Consider the following 20,036-nt stretch of genomic DNA (forward strand, 5'->3'; position numbering starts at 1 on the left):
ACTTGCATAACTCCCAACATTTTACCGTGTGCCTAAGTTTAATTTGAACCATAGACTAATCAAATTAGTTAAATAACAATTCTACCGAGTAGGGTAACGAATTAACTGAATATTTCAAAGTAATTATAACGTTGAAAAAAAAATAGAATATCGCGTTGAAATTGGTTAAAATTTAGACTATGGTCTATGGTCTATAATTAAAATAAAAATGAGGAAATGGTGTAAAGTTAGAAAAAAAAATAATAATGGGACTATTATTATAAGGGTGATGGCACTAAAGAGACGGTCACAATGGCACGTGGTGGATGATTCCCACTATATAGTAAATACCTATTTATTTATTTTTTTTATTAATTAAATAATTTATATATAGTTATTTTATTTATTTATTAAAGCATTAACCACTGGCGACTTTCCAGTAATGCCGTTGAGTTGAGGAGACCCAAACCCTTTCTCCTCAAACAGCTGTTCATAGCTGTCCCAATCTTAATCTCTCTCTCTCTCTCCCATGTGACCCCACTGCACAAACACATAGATGCAGATACCCCCAGAGATTTATTGGGATTTTAAAAAAGAAAAGGAAATTAAATAATTAATTAGAGATGATGATTATTACTACTATGCATATCCAAAAGAAAAAAAAGAAAAAGAAGTTGATGATGGTGGTTATATGTGATTTAGTTATTTTGTTATTGTTGTTGTTGCAATCCTCTTTCTCTTCTCAACCTTTGATTCTTCTTTCTTCCTCTAACATTCCCCTCCTATTGGTTTCTCAGTAATAAATATAAACATTTCTTTATATATATAAAAAGGCTTTCTTAGAAGCTCCTTTCTTCACTTCTTTCTCTCCTTCTTCCTTCCACCTTTGGTTTTTCAAGTGCATATCATCACACAAAAATATTTGCAACTAAATAGATATATAGAATTGGAAAGTTTTTGCAGCTAAACAAGTTTGTTTATTATTATTATTATCAAGATTCAAGAGTGAAATCCTTTTATCTTCCAAATCCATTTTATTGGCGAAATGGCACAATTGCCGCCAAAGATTCCAAACATGGCAAGTAATAATTGGCCTGAGTTTTCATCAAATCAAAATCATCATCACCAAAAGATGCCTTCTCTCACAAGCATTTCAACAAACACAAACCGCGCCCAAAACCAACAACAGCAGCAAAACCCTTCCTGGGTTGACGAGTTTCTGGACTTCTCGTCGGCGAGGCGCGGGGCCCACCGACGATCCATGAGCGACTCCATTTTCGTGGAGTCGCCGAGGCACATTAACAACAGCAGCAGCAACGGCGACGGCGGCGGCGAAGACGAGTTTGAGAGGTTTGATGATTATCAATTCATGAACATGTTCAGTGATGAGGTAGTTTCCGGCGGTGATAACAATACTAACAACTCCATGAATATGATGACGATGATGACGATGCCGCCGCCGCCGCCGGCGACAATGTCGACGTCATCGAATCCTTCTAGTTCTTCCGATCATGATAGCATCAACGATAATGAGAGAGACACAAACAACAAAGAGATCAATAAGGATGATGATCATCATGATCATGATCATGATCAGCAACAAGTGAAGGTAGAATCCGATGAAGATGAAAGCCAATGCAACAATAAAGCTCTGGATAATGATGATGATAGCAGTAAGAATAACAATAATAACTCCAATGCAAATGCTGCTACTACAAATTCCAGTGAAAAAATTACAGACCCCAAGAGGGTAAAAAGGTAAATATCACAATTCTATTCTTTCATGGCTTTAATTAAATAAAGCTGCAAATGGATAATGTGTTATTAGTTAGTGTTTAATATGGACTATTAATTACTGTTCATAATAATGTACCTTGTTAGAAACTAATTAAGTACATTATTATTATTTGTTAATTTAATTTCCTCTGATTCTAATCTTGATTTAATTATTTTTTTTAATACGAACAGGATTTTGGCTAATAGACAATCAGCACAAAGATCAAGAGTGAGGAAGCTGCAATACATATCAGAGCTTGAGCGCAGCGTAACTTCATTACAGGTACGTTAAAAATTTAATTCCATCATCATTGTAATTCTTTTGGTACATATCATCATAGATTAATTTGTTACAATAATAATTATATTGGTGTTTAATTACGAATGAAGGCGGAAGTTTCAGTATTATCACCGCGGGTGGCATTTTTGGATCACCAACGTTTGCTTCTAAATGTTGATAACAGTGCTCTCAAGCAAAGAATCGCAGCTTTGGCACAGGACAAGATCTTCAAAGATGGTAATTGCTTTACGTATTCTCTTTTAGTTTACGTTCATAGTATCCTCTAAGATGCTATACTACTATTGTTTATTCATTTCTCTACGTAATTAATGCTTAAACTATTGACTAATTGGTACTTAGGAGCTAAGGTTGGGGGATAAGAATAATTAATTGCTCTTAGTTATTATTTTCTATTGTTGAGGGTTACTTTTGCATCTTCCAAAAGTGGAAAAGCTAGGGACCAGTTTTATAGAGGTAATTTTAGTTTTACATATATAATTTTATTGGACCACCATGTGTGAAGTATACAGAATTCGAACATCGTCTCTCTATCAATAATTAGAGATGCATGTGCATGTACATTTCTATCCATCGGCTTATAGTGTGTATTAGCTTCAGGACAACAATTAGATAAATATAAAACACGAGTTAAGCATGTAAATAAGAGAATCTTGCAATCTTGTTTAATTTAAACAGTCTAAGACCATGATAAACTAGAAATAAATGGAATAAAAACTGAAGTTGGTTAACTAATAAGTAATGGGAAAGGCCAATAAGTAATAGCTCAAATGTCATAGTCTTTTCATATTCAATTAAGAGGTTGCGGGTTCGAGTCTTTTATCTTTGATAAAAAAAAAAGTAATGGAGAATGGAGAATTAGAGAAATGTTTGCTAAATAGAGAAATTTTAGGGGCAATATATTTTTCTTTAATTTTGTATTTCTGCACGACAAATTAATCCCTCTTATTAAGAGGGATTAATTCGTTTAAAAAATTTTAGAGTAATAAAAATTTATTAACAACTAAAATATTTTATAAAAAAATTTTAAAGATTAATTTAGAAATTTATTTAATAAACTTTTTTAAAAAGTAGATAAAGATATATACCACAACTAGAGTTAATAAAGAGCATTAGTCATCTTCCGGAACTAACGATAGTAATGAGAACAGAAGTTTTTTTTTTTTTTTTGGTGACTAATGAGAACAGAAGTTGCTTACTGTTGCGGACATTTTCTTGTTGAAATTATTCATAAATTAACAAAAGTATTATTTATACATTAAAATTAATTATTATATATTTGTATATAAATATATATTATTTAATTTATTTTTAATATATATTTTATATTAATAATTAATTTTAATAATTTAATAGAATATATATTTAACATGATTGAAAAATTAAATATTATTTAGTGACTTTATAAGGGATAAACATGTCAATTATGAAACCAAATTAAACAGTTGTATTACTTATAGTTAAAAGTGATTTGCATGCCACATTGCCACTCATGTTTTAAATCAGTGTGCCATATCACGTGCCCTTGTCTCATAGGTAGTATGACTTGTGCATAAGAAAATTAAGAAGAAAAAAGAGAGTAATAATTGTAGATATTTTAAAAATATACATTGTAGAGTATGCTTTTAAGAATAGAGCAATGTTATATTCTTGGTAAATATTATCATTTTTTGTTAGTATTTTGTCAATAATAATTTATACATATTTTTATAAAAATTTTATACTTAAAAAATATATTATTTATATTTATATTTATTAAAATTTTACATATATAAATTAATATAATTTACACTCACTCATTTTTTAAAATTTGTATATATAAATTAATAAAATTTATTTATTAAATATAATTTAATATTTATAGTGATCAAATAATTACTAAAAATATTAAAAATTGCTGATTTCAAAATTTTTTTTTTAAGAATATGTATGCCAATATATATTTTTTCTTCTTAACAAAGCTTGAAATTAATTAATTATATAATCTCATTAATTTATTACATAAAAATGTAGCTCACCAAGAAGCACTGAAAAGGGAGATAGAGAGACTAAGGCAAGTGTATCACCAATTAAACGTGAAGAAGAATATGGAAATTGCTTCAGCCACAGTGTCACCTTCAATATCTCCATCTTCAACCAGACCACGTTGTGATACTCAGAATAATGAAAAGGAACAGCTTATCAATGTTTGAATAAAAAATAATAATAATAAAAAAGTGGAAAAAAAACCCTACCCAATACAAGACTCTCACCCTATTATTAGTACTACATTGATCAAGGGTAGCTAGGTATAGCTAGTGTATAGTGTGAGTGATTCTTTGTTTCTTTCTTTCTTTTATTTTATTCAAAGAGGAAGGAATAATAGTACCGAAAAAGAAAGAAAAAAATGAGGTGAAATTATTGAAATTTAAAGGGAAAAAAAAAGAGGAAAAAAATTGTGACTTATTGTGATGTAATTGAATTGAATGGTGTCACGTACTGTTGGGTAGTGAGGGTGGTGAGAATTTTTATTAGGGTAACTTAATTGATGGGAAAGAAAGAAAGAAAAATGAGAGAATTGAGAAGGGGCTCACATTATATATCATATAACATAATTATGATGATTTATGATTTGGGAGGTATTTAAATGAAGATATTAAAAATATTTTTTTATAAAAATATTTTGTATAATAATGTGATTTCATTTATTTGGTCATATATTTTTATAATATATTAAAATTTAATCTTATAATTTATTATTTAAGAGTTAAATTTTTTTTATATAAATACAATTATAAAATTTTCATTAGAGTATCACAATTTATGAGTGGTGAGGCCATGTTGGTGATGGTGGTGGTAAGCTTTTGCTATCAAAGCTGAGGAGTCACGTGATGTGTTTTACTTTTAAAAGAGAGAAAAATAAAAAATAAAAAATGGGACCACTCAAAGATGCATGATTGGAATACAGGGAAACACATGTGCACTAGTGGCATCAAACAGAGAGAAAGGTGGGAGGTATATGTCGGAGATTCTTTCAGTTTTTTTTTACTTGTTTTTAAATGTATTTGTTATTGTCTTTGATTATTTTTTATTTTATTTTGTTTTGGGTAATTTAATTATTTTTGGTGTTTTTCAATTCCAAGTTGGAAAACAGAGAGTAGTGGTGGTGGGTTTGTGTTGGGATGGATGAAAGGAGGGTATGTCAGTGAAGTGTTGTTGGCTCCTCTTTGAGTTTTGTTTGTACTTTACATTATTATAATTACTGTTTTCCATGGTTATGTAATTATCTTAATTTGACACATTGATTGGAAAGATTTAAAAGAAAAAATGGAAGTGTAAATATTCAGTTGAATCAATTATTGTTGTTGTACATGGTGAAGTTTTTAACCGAGGTTCCAAAGTGGCTATTTACATTGTTTCAAGTTAACATATTCTCTATAACCAAATAGAATGGTTATTTCTATATATTTTTATATAGTTTCTGAAAGTTGTCAATGTAGAAACTGTTTCGACATAAATATCTCGATGATTTGCACGGTTTTAAGAATAAGCCATCAGACTAGTCCAAGAAGAGAAACATTCATTTTTTTTAAACTGGAAAAGGTTTGTAAATTCAAAAAAAATATTTAAATTTCCATCATTCTAGAGCCATGAATAATGCATTCCTGCTGAAGTTAGTTTGGCATTTAGTTATAGATAAGAAATCTTTGAATGTCTGAATCATAAAATACAAGTGTCGGAATAAAAATATCATTTTTACCGTCAAATGCTTGGCAAAGAATTTGTCAAAATTGAAAGAAATTAGATCAAAATCCAATTTAGAGGATTGGAGATTGTCACTGGACTTTTTTTTGAAAAAATCATTGGATGATTGGATCCCTTACGTAAACAATCTATTAAATTAGTCACCAAAAAAAAAAAAAAAACAATCTATTAAATTTTGTGGACACTGAATCTAATAGTAGTGGATGTCTCTACTACCATTGGAATTGGAACTAAGAGTTTCTAAGCTAAATCTTCTCCCGAAATATCTTGAATCTTATTTAATCCTTGAAAGCTCCTCAATTTAAATTTGTGGATTGCATTGTTTGGTTTCCAAAACCCTCTGAATTATTTAGTTGCAAATCTGCATATGAGGCTTTTATTAGTTATGATGAATGGAGAAGTTGTAAAATCTTTAAGCTAGTGTGGAAGCTCCAATGTCTCTAAAGGGTGAGGTCCTTTCTATGGCTAGCTAGCAATAATGGATTAGCACTATCTTTCGATTGTTTTGGAGTTCATAGCTCCTAGAATGGATTGATAACAATCTGAAGGAAGCTACTCGAAACTTCAACGAGGTTCTGTCGCCCATATTCTTTGCTATAGCCTGTTGCAACATTTGATACCAGCATAACTGCCAGATTTTTGAGAAATTGAGCTACAATCTGAATTCGTGCCTCCATCGAAACTTGAGTTTGGCCAAAGAATATAATATGAGTTGTCGATGGAAATGTTAGAGTAAGAGTAAAGTTCAAGTGGCTGAATTATCTATTACTCATATTTTTTGGCGTCCTCCACCGGATCATTGGATAAAGATCAACACAGATGGATCTATTAATAGCTTGGGAACGACGGCTTGCAGTGGCATCCTCCGAGATCACCATGGTAGTTTTCTCGCAGCCTTTAGTGTGAATTTGGATAATTTATCAATCACTTTGACTACTTTATTGTTTCTCAATGAGGATATATCAACATATAAGTAGAAACAAAATCTATAATAGCTTTAGAGTTTTTCCAAAACTGTTTTCCAACTCTCATGCAGCTTTTCCTCTTGTAGCAGCGATCCGGACTTTGTTAATCATGTGTTCAGGTAAAGAAATGGATGTGCAAACAGATAAGTTAAACTTGCATGGATGCATCCCAATTCTCTACTTAATTGTTTATGATTCACTTCTTAGAGTGATTTCTCTTCAATTTTCTGCTAATATTAGGGCAATATCTTTTCCTAGAATAATTTTTTTTAGTTTTATTTTCTATAAATAAAAATAAAAAGAAAAATAGTTATTTATTGAGTACTTGGAATTTGAACATCATATTTGGACTCTGGTCATTTTGTTACCCAAAATAAATATTTTTATTGAAACAAATATTCAACATATTAGATGCGACCTTATAATTTAGCTACTTCTTCCCCTAACTGAATTTAGCCTTCTCCAAAATGATTATTAGTAGAGTGGACAACAATGCATCTCCTCCATATCAATCTAAATTTTGAATTTTAAGGGGTTTTTTTTTTCTTTTTTCCGGTAAAGACCCCTGTACATGTTCTTTGTGACTTCACCGACACCCAACAGGCCAACACGTCCATTCTTTTCTTTGCCATAACCACCCGCATACACCACCACCTCAGCAATACCCAGTGCAGCCATACCTCTTTCTTTATCATCTTTAGCACAACCCTCTCTATTCTGATCTTTACCCAGTGCAGCCACCACGTCGCTACCACAACGGCGTCATCATTACGATTCTAAGCCAAGACCCTCTCTATTCTGTTCTTTAGAGCCACAACCCCCTTCCTCTCTTTGTCAAAATGTTGCTTTCCTTTTTGCCCAAACTATGAATTGAATGTCTTCCTATAAATTTTCTAACCTATATTATTGCAAATTAAATGTTTCCTAAAGCTAATCCTAATTTTTTATCCAAGCTATGATTTGAGTTTTCCAAATAGAAAATCAAATTGACTCCAACAAGATTTTTAAGCACTCTAATGTCTACCATGATATCTGCTAGTGCAACCCGTGGCACGAGCTCATTAACCAAACTTCCAGGCCTCCAAGGCTACAATGTTAATCTAATTAAATTTCCTCCTCTTGTTTACAAGCAAGGGACAAAGCGCCAGAAGTTGGTGAAAAGAGAGAAGGATAGAACAACTGCTAAAAGCAAGTCCAACTTCCACCCAAATGAAAAGAAAGAGGAAAAATTGAGGTGCGGTAAAGGTCATTAGTATCCATTCACAAATACTTGTCACCTTTGGAACATATTTATAAACAGTACTCCAAATATTTTAGCAGCATGACAAAATTTTGGACACGGTACTAGTTTCTTGTGGTTCAAGGTTTTACAATGTATTTTAACTTTACAGACACTAGTAAATTTTATAAACCAATACAAGTGATTACGCCACAATTTTATCCATAATTGCCTTGGTTGTCAACAAACCCCTCCCAAAATAATGAAGCGTCACACGTGCCAAACTTTACAAATCACTGATATGACATCAGGACGGCTTGTTCCGGGTCAACGCTTACTCTTTGGCCATGCCAAGCCGAAAGTCAGCACAAGGGTTCATATAACGTGAAAATTCATTCTTACATGCATCAAACAGAGGTTCAAAGTGTATTGAAAGCAATATCCCCATGTCACTCTGCTTGTAGCCCTCAAGTCACATCTCACATGACTCATCAATCATATTGTATGCGAGAGAAAACTCACGAATTCAAATAATTCATTTTGGACCTCTAAAATAAACAAGCATGCAAAATAATAAAATGATCAAATGATAAACTCCTCAGCAATCAGTCTCCAAAGTGAAGAGGAAAAAATATATATATTAACACTTAAATTTAATAAAGCAATTCATGTAATTAAGAACTTAGCTAGGCTTGGAATTTCTTCCTATAGTAAAAACAAAACTGTCAAAAACAGCTTGGGACACTGTCGAAAAAAGGTGCAGTCCTGGAGAAATATTCCATTGACTGCGGAAAACCTATTTAGCAGACTGTGTGTTTAGGGCTTGGCTTTTCTGAAATGTTGTTACACATGAATATTCAGTTATTCACACAGATGTGCACATAGGAAAGTGCCATTACTAAGTGTTCTATTTTCAATGCTAACTCCCCTAAATTTAGCTGGGGTTAAAGCATCAGATCAGAATTTCTTTCGGTATTCTAGAAACGACGTAGATAAGATACCGTCAAACAAAGAAAAGATCTTCCAAAGAATCAAAAGTATCTTCAGCAATTTCTACATGGATGCATAATGCAAAACTGGATGACATTATTTTGACAGGCAGTATGTTGTTTACTTATAAATAGGAAGCAGTAGTTTACTACTCAAAAACAATGACTATGATCCACAAAGTATGCAGCCTGAAATCGGACTAGAGGAATGTTGGGTGCAGCCATGGAGACCATAAAACAACATTGTGCAGCTACGTAGGATTTGGGTTAGGCATTAAAATTGGCTAACTAATCATGCAAAAGATCAAAGAAAATCTCTTTTTACATAGTCAGTGCTGTTTTAGCACAACATTTCTTCCTAAAGATAATACTTTGATTACTTTCCAACTCAAACTTCAGAACTTCTAACCTATACACAATGTGCAAAAAGTACAAAGGTTGAATACCAAAACTAATCAAGAACAGCTAAGATAGGCAAAGTAGAGAAAATAACCTTGATTTCACACATTTCTAGCGTAACAATTATCTTAGGTGATGGATTCAGTTTCAAAATAGAGCTTTGTACATTATAAACATAAACAATCTGCAGCATTGAACTAGTAGTTAACAGAATTTAGGTCACGTGCTAATGGAAAACTTAAATCTTACAAAGCATTCTGTTCTTCAACATTTTGATCTTCAACTTTTTGTTCTTCAACAGTTGGAGTACATTCAGGAGGAGCTGCCACATTACATTTGGCTTTCACTTCCTTCAAATGCTTAACCTGCTCCTCAATAGCCTGCAACCTGTTAGCCAGGGATTCAACACTTCCAGCATAATCTTCCAGTTTATCAAACCAAGTGCTTTCAATCTCCCTCAATTTCCTTTCAAAATCTCTCGAAAGCTCCCTCAACTTAATCCTTTCTTCTTCTTCCTTTCTCAGGCGCTCCTTTTCCAGTTCCATGACACTCAAAACAAGGCCACCAGACCCAGGAACATCCTTGTAAAGTGGTTCTTCAGCTTGCGGACAACGTGCTCTATAATCAGCAAAAGCCTTCTGTGTTTCCTTCAAGGCCTTTCTATAGCCCTCCACAAGGCCTGTCATCATAAACAGCTCCTTCTCAAGACGATACATTTCTACCTGTCTCTTATGACTCTCATCCATCTTTGCTTTATGATATTGCTCAATCATTTCATCTCGCTTCTGTAGTTCGTTAAGCAAGAGTTGCTGATTTGTCAAAGACTCATCACATGCTTGTTCTTTTGCTGCATACATCATTCTAGCCTTCCCCATCCAATGTTCTATATGTTCCATGCAGGTTTCAAAGTCAGCAGGCTTAGAATTCCACGGGCTATCACCTCTTAGCCTCTTGTTACTGCCATTTAGTGCATGGTGAGAGTTATGATTATCCAGGTCAAGCTCCCTTTTGTGACCATTTCCAAAAAGTGATGATCCAGATATCATATGAGGATCATCTCTGGGAGACAGAAAATCTCCCACAGGGTTGTCACGAAGATCAATCCCAGAAGTAAAAGGCATCTGCACTGCAGACATTGCCTGAACAAGACCCCCAGGCCCAGAAGGCATCCCCTCCATAGGAATACACTTGGGTGAGAGACTGAACCCACCATCATGCTCGTCATCCTCTGCATCTTCCTCTTCCTCCTCCTGTTCTTGCCCTTCTTCTCCTTCAACACCTTTCGCTTCACCACATTCGTCACCCTTTACATCACTAGTCTGACATGGCCGCAAGAAGGGCTCCTCCACATTGTTCTTCTGATCCATAAGCCAGAATCCAGAGTCTTCCACCTTGGGCTGATCAAAATCCATAATTTGTACCCCTCCAACCACATCCTTCCCTACTTCAACCCTTTCAACATTATCTTGACCAAGACTCAACTCAATGTTGTGCTCCTCCAACTCACCATCCCTGCCACCCTCCTCATCAACTCCACTCATCTTCACATCACCACTCTCACCCACTTCGTCTTCCACAGTGGTTGTGGCTGTGGCTTTGGCTGTGGCTTCATCAGTGACTTTTTCTGTGACTGTGGCTGTGGCAGCTGCCTCCTCATCTTCCTCATCTTTAACCTCAGCCTCTTCCCCATCATCCTTCCCTCCAACCTCCTCTCCCTCCTCTTCCTCCTCCTCCTCCTGTGCTGCTTCCGGCTCCTCCAGCAGCTCCTGGTGCTGCGCCTTAATCAGCTGCTGCATATGCGAAGCATAGTAACAATCCGTCAGCTGTGGAGCCTTCAATTCCTTCTCCATCATGGACCAAATCAAACCTGCCCAATCAACCTTCTCCAACTTCCCTGTCTTAATCAAATTCAGTTGCCCCATAACATCAGATGTCATGATAAACATCTCATCATGCAACATCATCCAATTCGACACCAATTCCTCAATAAACCCAATCGATTCTGCCAAGTCCACCGTCTCCCCTCCCTCCTCCTTACCCTCCGCAACCGAAGAACCAGCATTCTTCTTGGGTAACTTCAGGGCCCGGCCCAAATCGGCACGACTCAGCTTGATCCTAATCCCATTGACATAGCTACATCGCGACGTGGGGACGTAGCTGGCAATGAGCTGGGCAAGAAGATCGCTGCGGACAACGGTGTCGTACTCGAGGTGCACGAACTCCCAGAGCCCAAGGCGCTGGAGGAGGCTCTGGTGGCTCGAAAAGTCAAGGGCTTTCGGGGGCGCGAAAGGAATTGGTTTTAGGGTTTCGACAAGAACCTGAAGCTTCTCGCGACATTTCTTCTCCAGCGCGGTTCGCTTCGCGTCCAATTTCTTCCTCTTCGGAGTCCCTCGCCGGCCGGAGCCAGGGAATGCTGCGGCGGCGGCGGTAACGGTCACTGCCGCATGAGCATCGGGTTCCGGGTCGTCGGGTTTCTGGACCGGATCTTGCATTACAGTGTCCTCGTGTTCAGATGGCTGTGTAGGGTTGGGATCGGGTAGGGTTTGTGATTGGGATTGGGGATCTTGATCGGCGAGGGTTAGGGTTTTGGGGGATTGGGAATTTGTTGGAGTTTCTTCTTGTTGGGTTTTGGTGTCAGGGTTTTGGGGGGTTTCGTCGGGAATGTGAGGATTTGAATCGGTCATGGCGCTGTATTGAGTAAGTGAGAGAGTGAGGAAGAGGTTTTCTACTTTTCTTAACGGGGTTGGGATATTTTGGGAGTGAAACGTCTCAACTTTATTTTCAGGTTTCGAAATTCAAAGCCTGGCTTAATTCGTCTCGGAAAGGAGGAAGGAGAGCTTGAAATGTCGCTTTTGTCCTCCGCAAGACCGCAATTAAGCCATCTGAAATTTGATAGCCGTTTGTCCCTTTAAAATCGAGACTTTATGTCTTTGTATTTTTTAAATTTTAAATTTTTATTTTAAAAAATAAAATAAAATTTTTTATAATTTAATATTTTTTTATGTATTTTTTTGTTTTACTTATAAAATAAATGATGATAAATTATATTCTATTTTTTAAAATAAAACTTAAAATTTTAAAAATTTAAATCGTGTCTATACGTGGCTTTTAAAAGTTTAGTAGTGTGTTTAGTTTGACATTTATAATTTTTTGTATTAGTAACAAAAACAAAAACAAACACACATACAAAATAAAAAAATTACACAGCAGAATCTTTCAATAAAATTTACTTGAACTCATTACTAGGCTGAATTCACACCGAATGAGAATAAACACTTTTAGTCTCTATCTTAGTTAGACAATCTGCAGTAACATTAGCTTTTCTTCTAACCCAAGTGAATGACACCTCTCAGTTTTTACTTAACAACTCTATAATCTTCTCTATAATATCCATATTATCACCTGCAACATAGTTGATAATATTATTTAGTCAAAGATACACCTCCATAAAATCAATTTCACAAATCAGGGACTCATAACCAACTTCTCCCGCAATCATAAGACCATTCCAGATTGCTAATAACTCATTCCTGAAAACTGAATCAAAGGGCAGACGGCCCGAACTACCTAGTACCCAGGTGTCATAACGATCACGGATAACACACCCAAAGTCCGCTACAAGAGAGTTCGGGAGAACACTAGCATCACAGTTGACCTTAAGAACATTCTGGGGGGTGGCTGCCACCAAAAATTCTGGACTGCACAATCCCAAGAGTTTCTATCCTTCTTCACCCTTTTCAACTCATTCGCCAAGGCTCTCACAAGGCAAGAGATTTTTCTCCTAGGCCAAGGATCATTTGGGTTGAATAAATCATTACATCTATTCGCCAAATCCACCAAATTCCATCAGCCACAACTTCTTCTTTACCATTAATAATGCTAGTAATCCAAGATCGGAAGTCAAAAGCATTAACATGGTCAACCATAGAAGGATCTAAAAAATTTCATACATGACGAGCAGTGGAACAATCTCGAAAGCAATGTAACACAGATTCAGGCTCATGACCATATTAATTACAAACGTCACTTACCGCTAAGCCCCTTTTATGACGAAAGACATTAGTGGGAATGGCATCATGCAATGCAAGCCAAAAGAGGAATCTTACTTTTTTCAGAATGAAAAGCTTCCATAGCCACTTCCAATTCTCGTAACCTCTGCATTGAAATTTCATATGCGCAAGCCAAGCATACCCACTTTTTGTAGTATAACCCTTTGAAGCAGCTGGTTTCCAAATCCAACCCAATTTATTCACACTCCTTTCAGGAGGAGGAATAGCCCCCAAAAAGGATTTAATATTCTCGGAAATTGGGGTGGACAAATTTTCAAAATTTCAAGTTCCATCATAGTAAACATCATCCAACTTAAGCAATAAATCAGAGACATGAACAAAAGGAAGAAAATCTACAAGAATACCTAAGGACTCTAAGGATCATACCACAAGGACTGAAGGGAGCTCCTTTTCTACCACCCAAGACCCTCTTTGATGGTCATATAGACTTTGGAGATACTTTTCCACACAAAGGAACCATGTTTAGCCGATTCCCAATCCCTATTTCGCTTCAAATATTTATGAGAAAGAAGTTTCACCTACAACCGCTCCTTATCCTTCAACATTTGTCAAACCAATTTACCAATAAGCACCACATTAACACACTGTGAGTCTCTAACTACAAGTCCTCTTAGATTTTTGGGAGCCACAACTTTCTCCCACTTAACTAAAGGAAGACCTCTGCTATTCGCATTACCTTTCCACAGGAATTGGTGCATCATGGAGTCAATCTTGGCATGAGCATAGGAAGGGAAAAGGGTGGAAAGTTTGCATTTGATAGACCAGAATTGAAGATAGAACTGCTTTTACCAAATACAATCTCCCAGCCTTGTTTAGTATGCGCCCATTCTAACTAACCAATCTAGCACGAATTTTCTCAATCACCTCTTAAACCGTCTTTCGCGTAGCTCTATCATGATCAATATTCACCCCCAAATATCTTTCCAAGTGTTGAGTGAAGTGAATGCTAGAAACACTAGATAAAATATCCTTCCTTCTCTGAGAAACATTTTTAGAGTATTGAGCTTCCGACTTGGACAAATTCACCTTAAGCCCAGATGCCTTTGTAAAGATGTCCAAAACTTTCATGACTATTTCAACTTGATTCTTAGTGGCCTTACAAAAGAGGAGCAAATCATCAGCAAATATAAGATGGGAAACTCTAGGCCCTCCTTTCGAAACAGCCACCGGAATCCAAGAACCACTAAAGACAAGGTGCGAAATAAGGCAAGAAAGTCTTTCCATGCAAATAACAAAAAGGTATGGTGACATTGGATCTCCTTGTCTCAGACCCCTTAGAGGCTTAAAACTTTGAAGTCTTTCCCCATTCCATAGAATGGACAAGAAAGAAGAGTACACACAATGCATAATAAGTCTGACCGTTGTAGCTGAAAATCCAAAACTCTTCAATGAATGCTCCAAAAAATGCCAATCAACATGGTCATACGCCTTCTCAAGATCAATCTTGAAAGCAATAGTTCCTTTCTTGGACTTTGTCTTCCACATGAAATGAAGAATTTCTTGAGCAATAATAATATTTTCACTAGTTCCTCTTCCAGGAATAAGTCTACCTTGCAATAGGCCAATCACCTTAGAAAGGAACGGGCGAAAACAATTCACCAAAACCTTAGTTACAATTTTGTAGATAACATTGCATAAGCTAATTGGCCTAAATTCCTTCATATTTGTCAGATTTTTCACATTTGGAATAAGAACAATCAAAGCCTCAAAGAAATGATAATCAATACAACCTCCTACGAAGCCTTGCCTCACAATCTTCCACACATCTATCCCCACTACATCCCAATACTCTTTAAAAAGATCACTTGAAAACCATCCGGGGCAGGAGCTTTAAAAGAACCCATCTCCATTACCAGTCTTCTAACTTCTTCAAAAGCAACATCCTCTTGTAATCTAAAGCAAGCATCTTGACTAAGCTGTGGAAGAGGGATATCCTTCAAACCATCAATCCTCACCTCCTTTCTGGAACAGAACAACCGCTGGAAATACATGTTAGCTTCCGCTTTAAGGACACTTCTCATCTTCTGACCAAGTGCCATCTTCAAGCATCAGACTATGAATCTTATTCCTCTTCCTCCTCACAATTGTTTGAAGATGGAAAAAACTAGTGTTTCTGTCCCTAAACTTGACCCACTGTAACAACCCCATTTTTCGAGTACGCGAGATCTTTTCTGAAGGCACGGATTTCTCCGGAAGATCAGTAAAGGGAACACCTCTGCTGTATCATCAAAAATCTTAATCCTCATTGTCATTATATCATCCTTAAGCTAGAACCTCTTATGAGGCAAGCTCGATAACGCAATCATGAAGAACCTAGTTTTTGAACCGTATCGGTTAGGAGTTTTGGTTCTAGTTTTAGTAAATAGTCTTTGTTTGACGAACCGAACTCGATTCATGAGAGAAGAGAGATAATAGTATAATATTATCATTATATTAGTACTAGAAACTGCTTGAATGATATTATAAGGTTAGCTGGTCTGTTTTAGTTAAAAACAGGAAATCGATTTAACTGGGTTCACAGTTTACTGGTGCAGCTTTGCACCAGCACTCTTTGATGACTTTAGCAATGCTAATGCCTCATCATATATGTTCTATTCTCATAATAAATATGTTACTAGTGTTATTTATGCTAGTAGCTCAGAAAATAATTTTTAGAGATGTTTTTACAAGTGTTCCGATACATCTAGTTTTAGTAGTTATACACCTGAGATATTTTAATATTATTTTAACCCACCTCCAAGCCAACCAATCACAACTCACCTTAAACCCCCAAGATCTCTAAGGCTGTCTCATTTCTTCATTTTGACCGAAAATAACAAGAGATAAAAGAGAGAAACTTTCATGAATATTTAATCTTCAAAGCTTGATTTCTTCTGAACTAAAACTCAAATTAAAACTCTGATTTCACCAAAATGATCCTCTCTTCTTCCTCTACATAACCATACAACATATCAAGACTGGAAATAGGGTGAGTTGGCTGTCTCGCTCCCTCTTCAATTCGGTTTTCAAGAAAACATGCTTAAACATGTGTTTTCTTGATGTTCTTCCTTAGGAATCATGCTTAACTTGACTTGAGGGCCAAGAAACATTAATTTCCAGTAAGTTTAAGGTGAGAAATTCCTTCCTAACATGCTGAGTAAGATTTGGTTAGTTGAGAATTTTTGGATTTAAAGTTGTTCTTGATGTGATTTAGGAGGAAAAAGTGCTTAAGGACCACCTGAAAGTCTAACCGAATTAGGAGCAACAAAACCAGGTAGGGTTTGACGAATTTAATCTTGATTGATTGTGTTTGAGTTGTTTAATTATGATATGGTTTATCTGTGCTTGAAATTGATGATTTATATGAGTGATTCTTGTTGAAATTTTGATGAAAATTTGATGAAATTTGATGAAATTCAAGCTATGAATTTGTGTTCTTGAGTGCAGCTGGAAACCGAAACCATAGGCCCTAAATTGGGGTTCAATTTGTGTTAAAATCATGTGGAAAATATGGGGTTTTAGTGGCTGGGAATTTATTATGAATTATGGTAAAAATCGGTTGCTGAAAAGACTGAAAAACGGGTAAAAACAAAGAAAGAATCTGAAGAATTTACAAAGAACACGAAGAACACTTTGAGTGTGATGAAGAACATAGAAGAACAAGCCTTAGATCTTGAAAAGGGCAAGGAAGTAAAATTTTTGGTGTTTGGGGGGTTATTTGGTAATTTCTAAAAGTTAGGGTAGTAAAAGTAGAAATATTAAAAGTTACGGGTGGTAAAAAGTGAATTTTAAAGGTTAAAGTTAAAAAGGGGTAATTTTTGAAAATATATTAATAAAATAATAAATAATAATATTTAATTAAAAATAATATTTTAATAAAAATAATAAAATAATGCGGAAAAAGCAGTTTTTTGTAAATGCTTTAGAAAGACAACTTTAAGCGCAGAATCTCATAATCACCTTCATAAAACACTTAGGGAGTGGTAAAAACATATTAGTGAGGCAAAGATAAAGGAAAGATAAAAAGTTAAAGAAGAGATAAAAATCAAAGAAAAAGTTTGTAAAGTTTTAATGAACAGAAACTAGCAGAGATTAGTAAACGAACTAGGGCAACATAGTTAGTTTTTGAGTTGCGCCTAGGGTCAGGTATTATATGAAAAGTTAATCTGTTTCAATATAGACTTAATGAACCTATACTTGGGGCAGGCTAACTATTCATACCAAAATTTACATAAGCTTTAAATACATACATTAAGCAAAGAAAAGAGTAACCAGAGCAGAGTAAAGAGATACAGAGAACAGAGTAACTAGAGTAGAGTAAAGAGATCAAGAGAAAAGAGTAATCAGATCAGAGTAGAAAGATAAAGAGAAAAGAGTAATCTGATAAAGAGAAATGGTTTGAGTTAAGATGTTGTGAAAGTAAAAGTTGTAAAGTTTGTATAGTATGATTGAACAGAGAAAGAAAGATGTAATGCATAAGAATGTGAAAGTGATGATGAATAATGAGAATGATAATGAATGATGATAATGAGAATGATTATGTAAGAATCTGCTGTAGAGAGGCAGTCAGATAGATGGTGGTACGACCACTAAGAGCGCTTTCTTGGGATACTTAGCTATAATACTATTCTGTAAGTCAGAAGACTCTTACAGAGGTATCGAGAAAACACAACTAGCATATACTCCTATAAGTCAAAGGACTCTTACAGTGCGTGTGTTGGGCAGATATAAGTTAACTAGCTTCGCCATGCAAGTCAAAGGACTCTTGCGAGAGGCATTTCCAACAGGGAAGCCTTACCTGGTCAGAGGACTCCGGGTAACGTCGGGAGTGGGTATGTAACCGACAAATGAGCTCATTACCTGCACTAGGGTTAGACATGCATCATACTTGGTTGCGCATTTCCTCTGTTATGATTGTTGTTTGAATGTATGCTTTCTTTGTTTGCATTCTATTCTCTGTATCTGTGTTTTATTTTCTTGTATTCTTTTGTTTGTGTTTTGCTTTCTATTTTCTCTATTTTCTCTATTTATCTGTTTCTTCTGTTTACTGCTTCTCGGTATTCTGCTATTTATCTGCTAAATAACACGGAATTAATGAACTTAACTAATAACCCCGGCCCTACTAAGAACTCCCCAGTTCTTACCCTTTCTCTCTCCCTTCCCCCTTCAGATGGAAGCATGAGTTCCCTTCCGTAATTCGCTGACGATCATACGTAAAAAGGATTCCACTCTAGGTAGTCTTCTAAGTCCAGAGTGAACTCCGTTTCTGTTTATATGTATATACTGTGAGACTAGCCAACGTCTGCACTCCATTCGTATGTGCACTTTAGCCTAAATCCTGTGTACGAGACTCCTGTTGTGTGGCTACCTGATGGAGTACCAGTGGGACGTCATATGGCAATGTATGATCGTGCAGAGGAGTAGTAGACGGCCTTCCACCTTTTGATGACGTTCCACCTGACTTGAGTTTTGAAGACTTAGAACGTACTTTCCCTCGCTTTAGTAGTTTAGAGGGACTAGGTGAGTATAGAGTCTAGGCTAGCTTGGGCGCCTGCTTAGGGACTTCTTGAACAGGTCAGGGCCTGGGATGTTATATGTATATATATATATATATATATATATATATATATATATATATATATATATATATATAGATATTATTTAGCTATATCTAGGGGCGTTCTAACTAAAAGTCTATAGTCTAATAAAGGCTGGATCACAGAATGTTATCAACTGCTTGTGATGTATGTATGTGTGATTGTTTATAACTATTTTATTTGTTATTACTTGTGAATTGATTGTTAATGATTCTGTTATTAGTCCAAACGTTTTCAAAAAAAAAAGTACCTAGCAAAATAACTACGTTTTTAACAACGAATCAGGCTCATATAATAAATAATAGATAATAATTAGAAAGACAAGTTGGTAACGCTTAGTTTCTGGTATGATCTAGACATACTGAAAATTGGGTCGTTACACCCACTGATCTCTCAATTTCTGGAACCACAACAACTCTTCTCTCAAAAGAATAATATTAAGCTCTTTTTGAAGGTCGTTCTCCTCCTCCCTTAATAAAACATCATCCGACTGCTCCAAAAGAATCTACACACTATTTATGTAGATCTCCAATTCTCTTTTCTTAATAAATATATTTCCAAAGATATCCAAATTAAACTTCTGGGCATCTCTCTTAACCACAACAAGGCTTTTAGCGATATCTGGGGTTTCAGAATTTCACGCTTTATGAAAACGTCACGAAATTGAGGATGAGTAATCCAAGCCGCTTGAAATTTGAATGGACGACATTTATTCTTCTTGCTATGATTAACCGGCCTGCAACGAACCAAAATGGGCGAGTGGACTGAGTGAAATCTCACAAAAAGCTTCAAGAAAATGCAATCGCCAGTCCTTACAAATGAAAGCTCTATCAAGCTTTTTTGAGACATTTGTTCCTCCCCGAACTTTTCTAAGCCAAGAAAATTTCCTTCCTTTAGTTTCCATGTCCATTAATCCACAAGAGTCCATAACATTCCCTAAAGCCTCTGCTCTGTTTTTGTTAAAAATACCCCCTTGACTTCAGTAGAATAAAGTACTTCATTAAAATCCCCAAGAACTACC

The 20,036-nt window shown here is 35.5% G+C and overlaps 2 protein-coding genes across 2 annotated transcripts; one reads left to right on the forward strand and one right to left on the reverse strand.

Annotated features, from left to right (window-relative positions):
• The first annotated feature begins 420 nt into the window (after positions 1–420).
• Positions 421–5,388, forward strand: LOC112737744 (basic leucine zipper 61). Its single transcript, XM_025787806.3, has 4 exons — positions 421–1,737; positions 1,948–2,038; positions 2,146–2,272; positions 4,067–5,388. The coding sequence occupies exons 1-4, from the start codon at positions 1,025–1,027 to the stop codon at positions 4,243–4,245; spliced, it is 1,110 nt and encodes a 369-aa protein (XP_025643591.1). The 5' UTR covers positions 421–1,024; the 3' UTR covers positions 4,246–5,388.
• A 4,062-nt stretch (positions 5,389–9,450) lies between these two features.
• Positions 9,451–12,261, reverse strand: LOC112737743 (uncharacterized). Its single transcript, XM_025787805.3, has one exon. It carries the CDS (start codon positions 12,051–12,053, stop codon positions 9,615–9,617), a length of 2,439 nt encoding a protein of 812 aa, XP_025643590.1. The 5' UTR covers positions 12,054–12,261; the 3' UTR covers positions 9,451–9,614.
• Positions 12,262–20,036: the final 7,775 nt, after the last annotated feature.

The sequence above is a fragment of the Arachis hypogaea genome, chromosome 13 (assembly GCF_003086295.3).
Source record: "Arachis hypogaea cultivar Tifrunner chromosome 13, arahy.Tifrunner.gnm2.J5K5, whole genome shotgun sequence".
Classification (NCBI taxonomy): domain Eukaryota; kingdom Viridiplantae; phylum Streptophyta; class Magnoliopsida; order Fabales; family Fabaceae; genus Arachis; species Arachis hypogaea.

Bases quoted from the DNA above. Each gene is read 5' to 3' on its own strand.
- LOC112737744 (XM_025787806.3), top strand. From the start codon at position 1,025: ATGGCACAATTGCCGCCAAAGATTCCAAACATGGCAAGTAATAATTGG. The intron at 1,738-1,947 runs GTAAATATCACA...TAATACGAACAG, and splicing joins GACCCCAAGAGGGTAAAAAG to GATTTTGGCTAATAGACAAT. The intron at 2,039-2,145 runs GTACGTTAAAAA...TTACGAATGAAG, and splicing joins GCAGCGTAACTTCATTACAG to GCGGAAGTTTCAGTATTATC.
- LOC112737743 (XM_025787805.3), bottom strand. From the start codon at position 12,053: ATGACCGATTCAAATCCTCACATTCCCGACGAAACCCCCCAAAACCCT.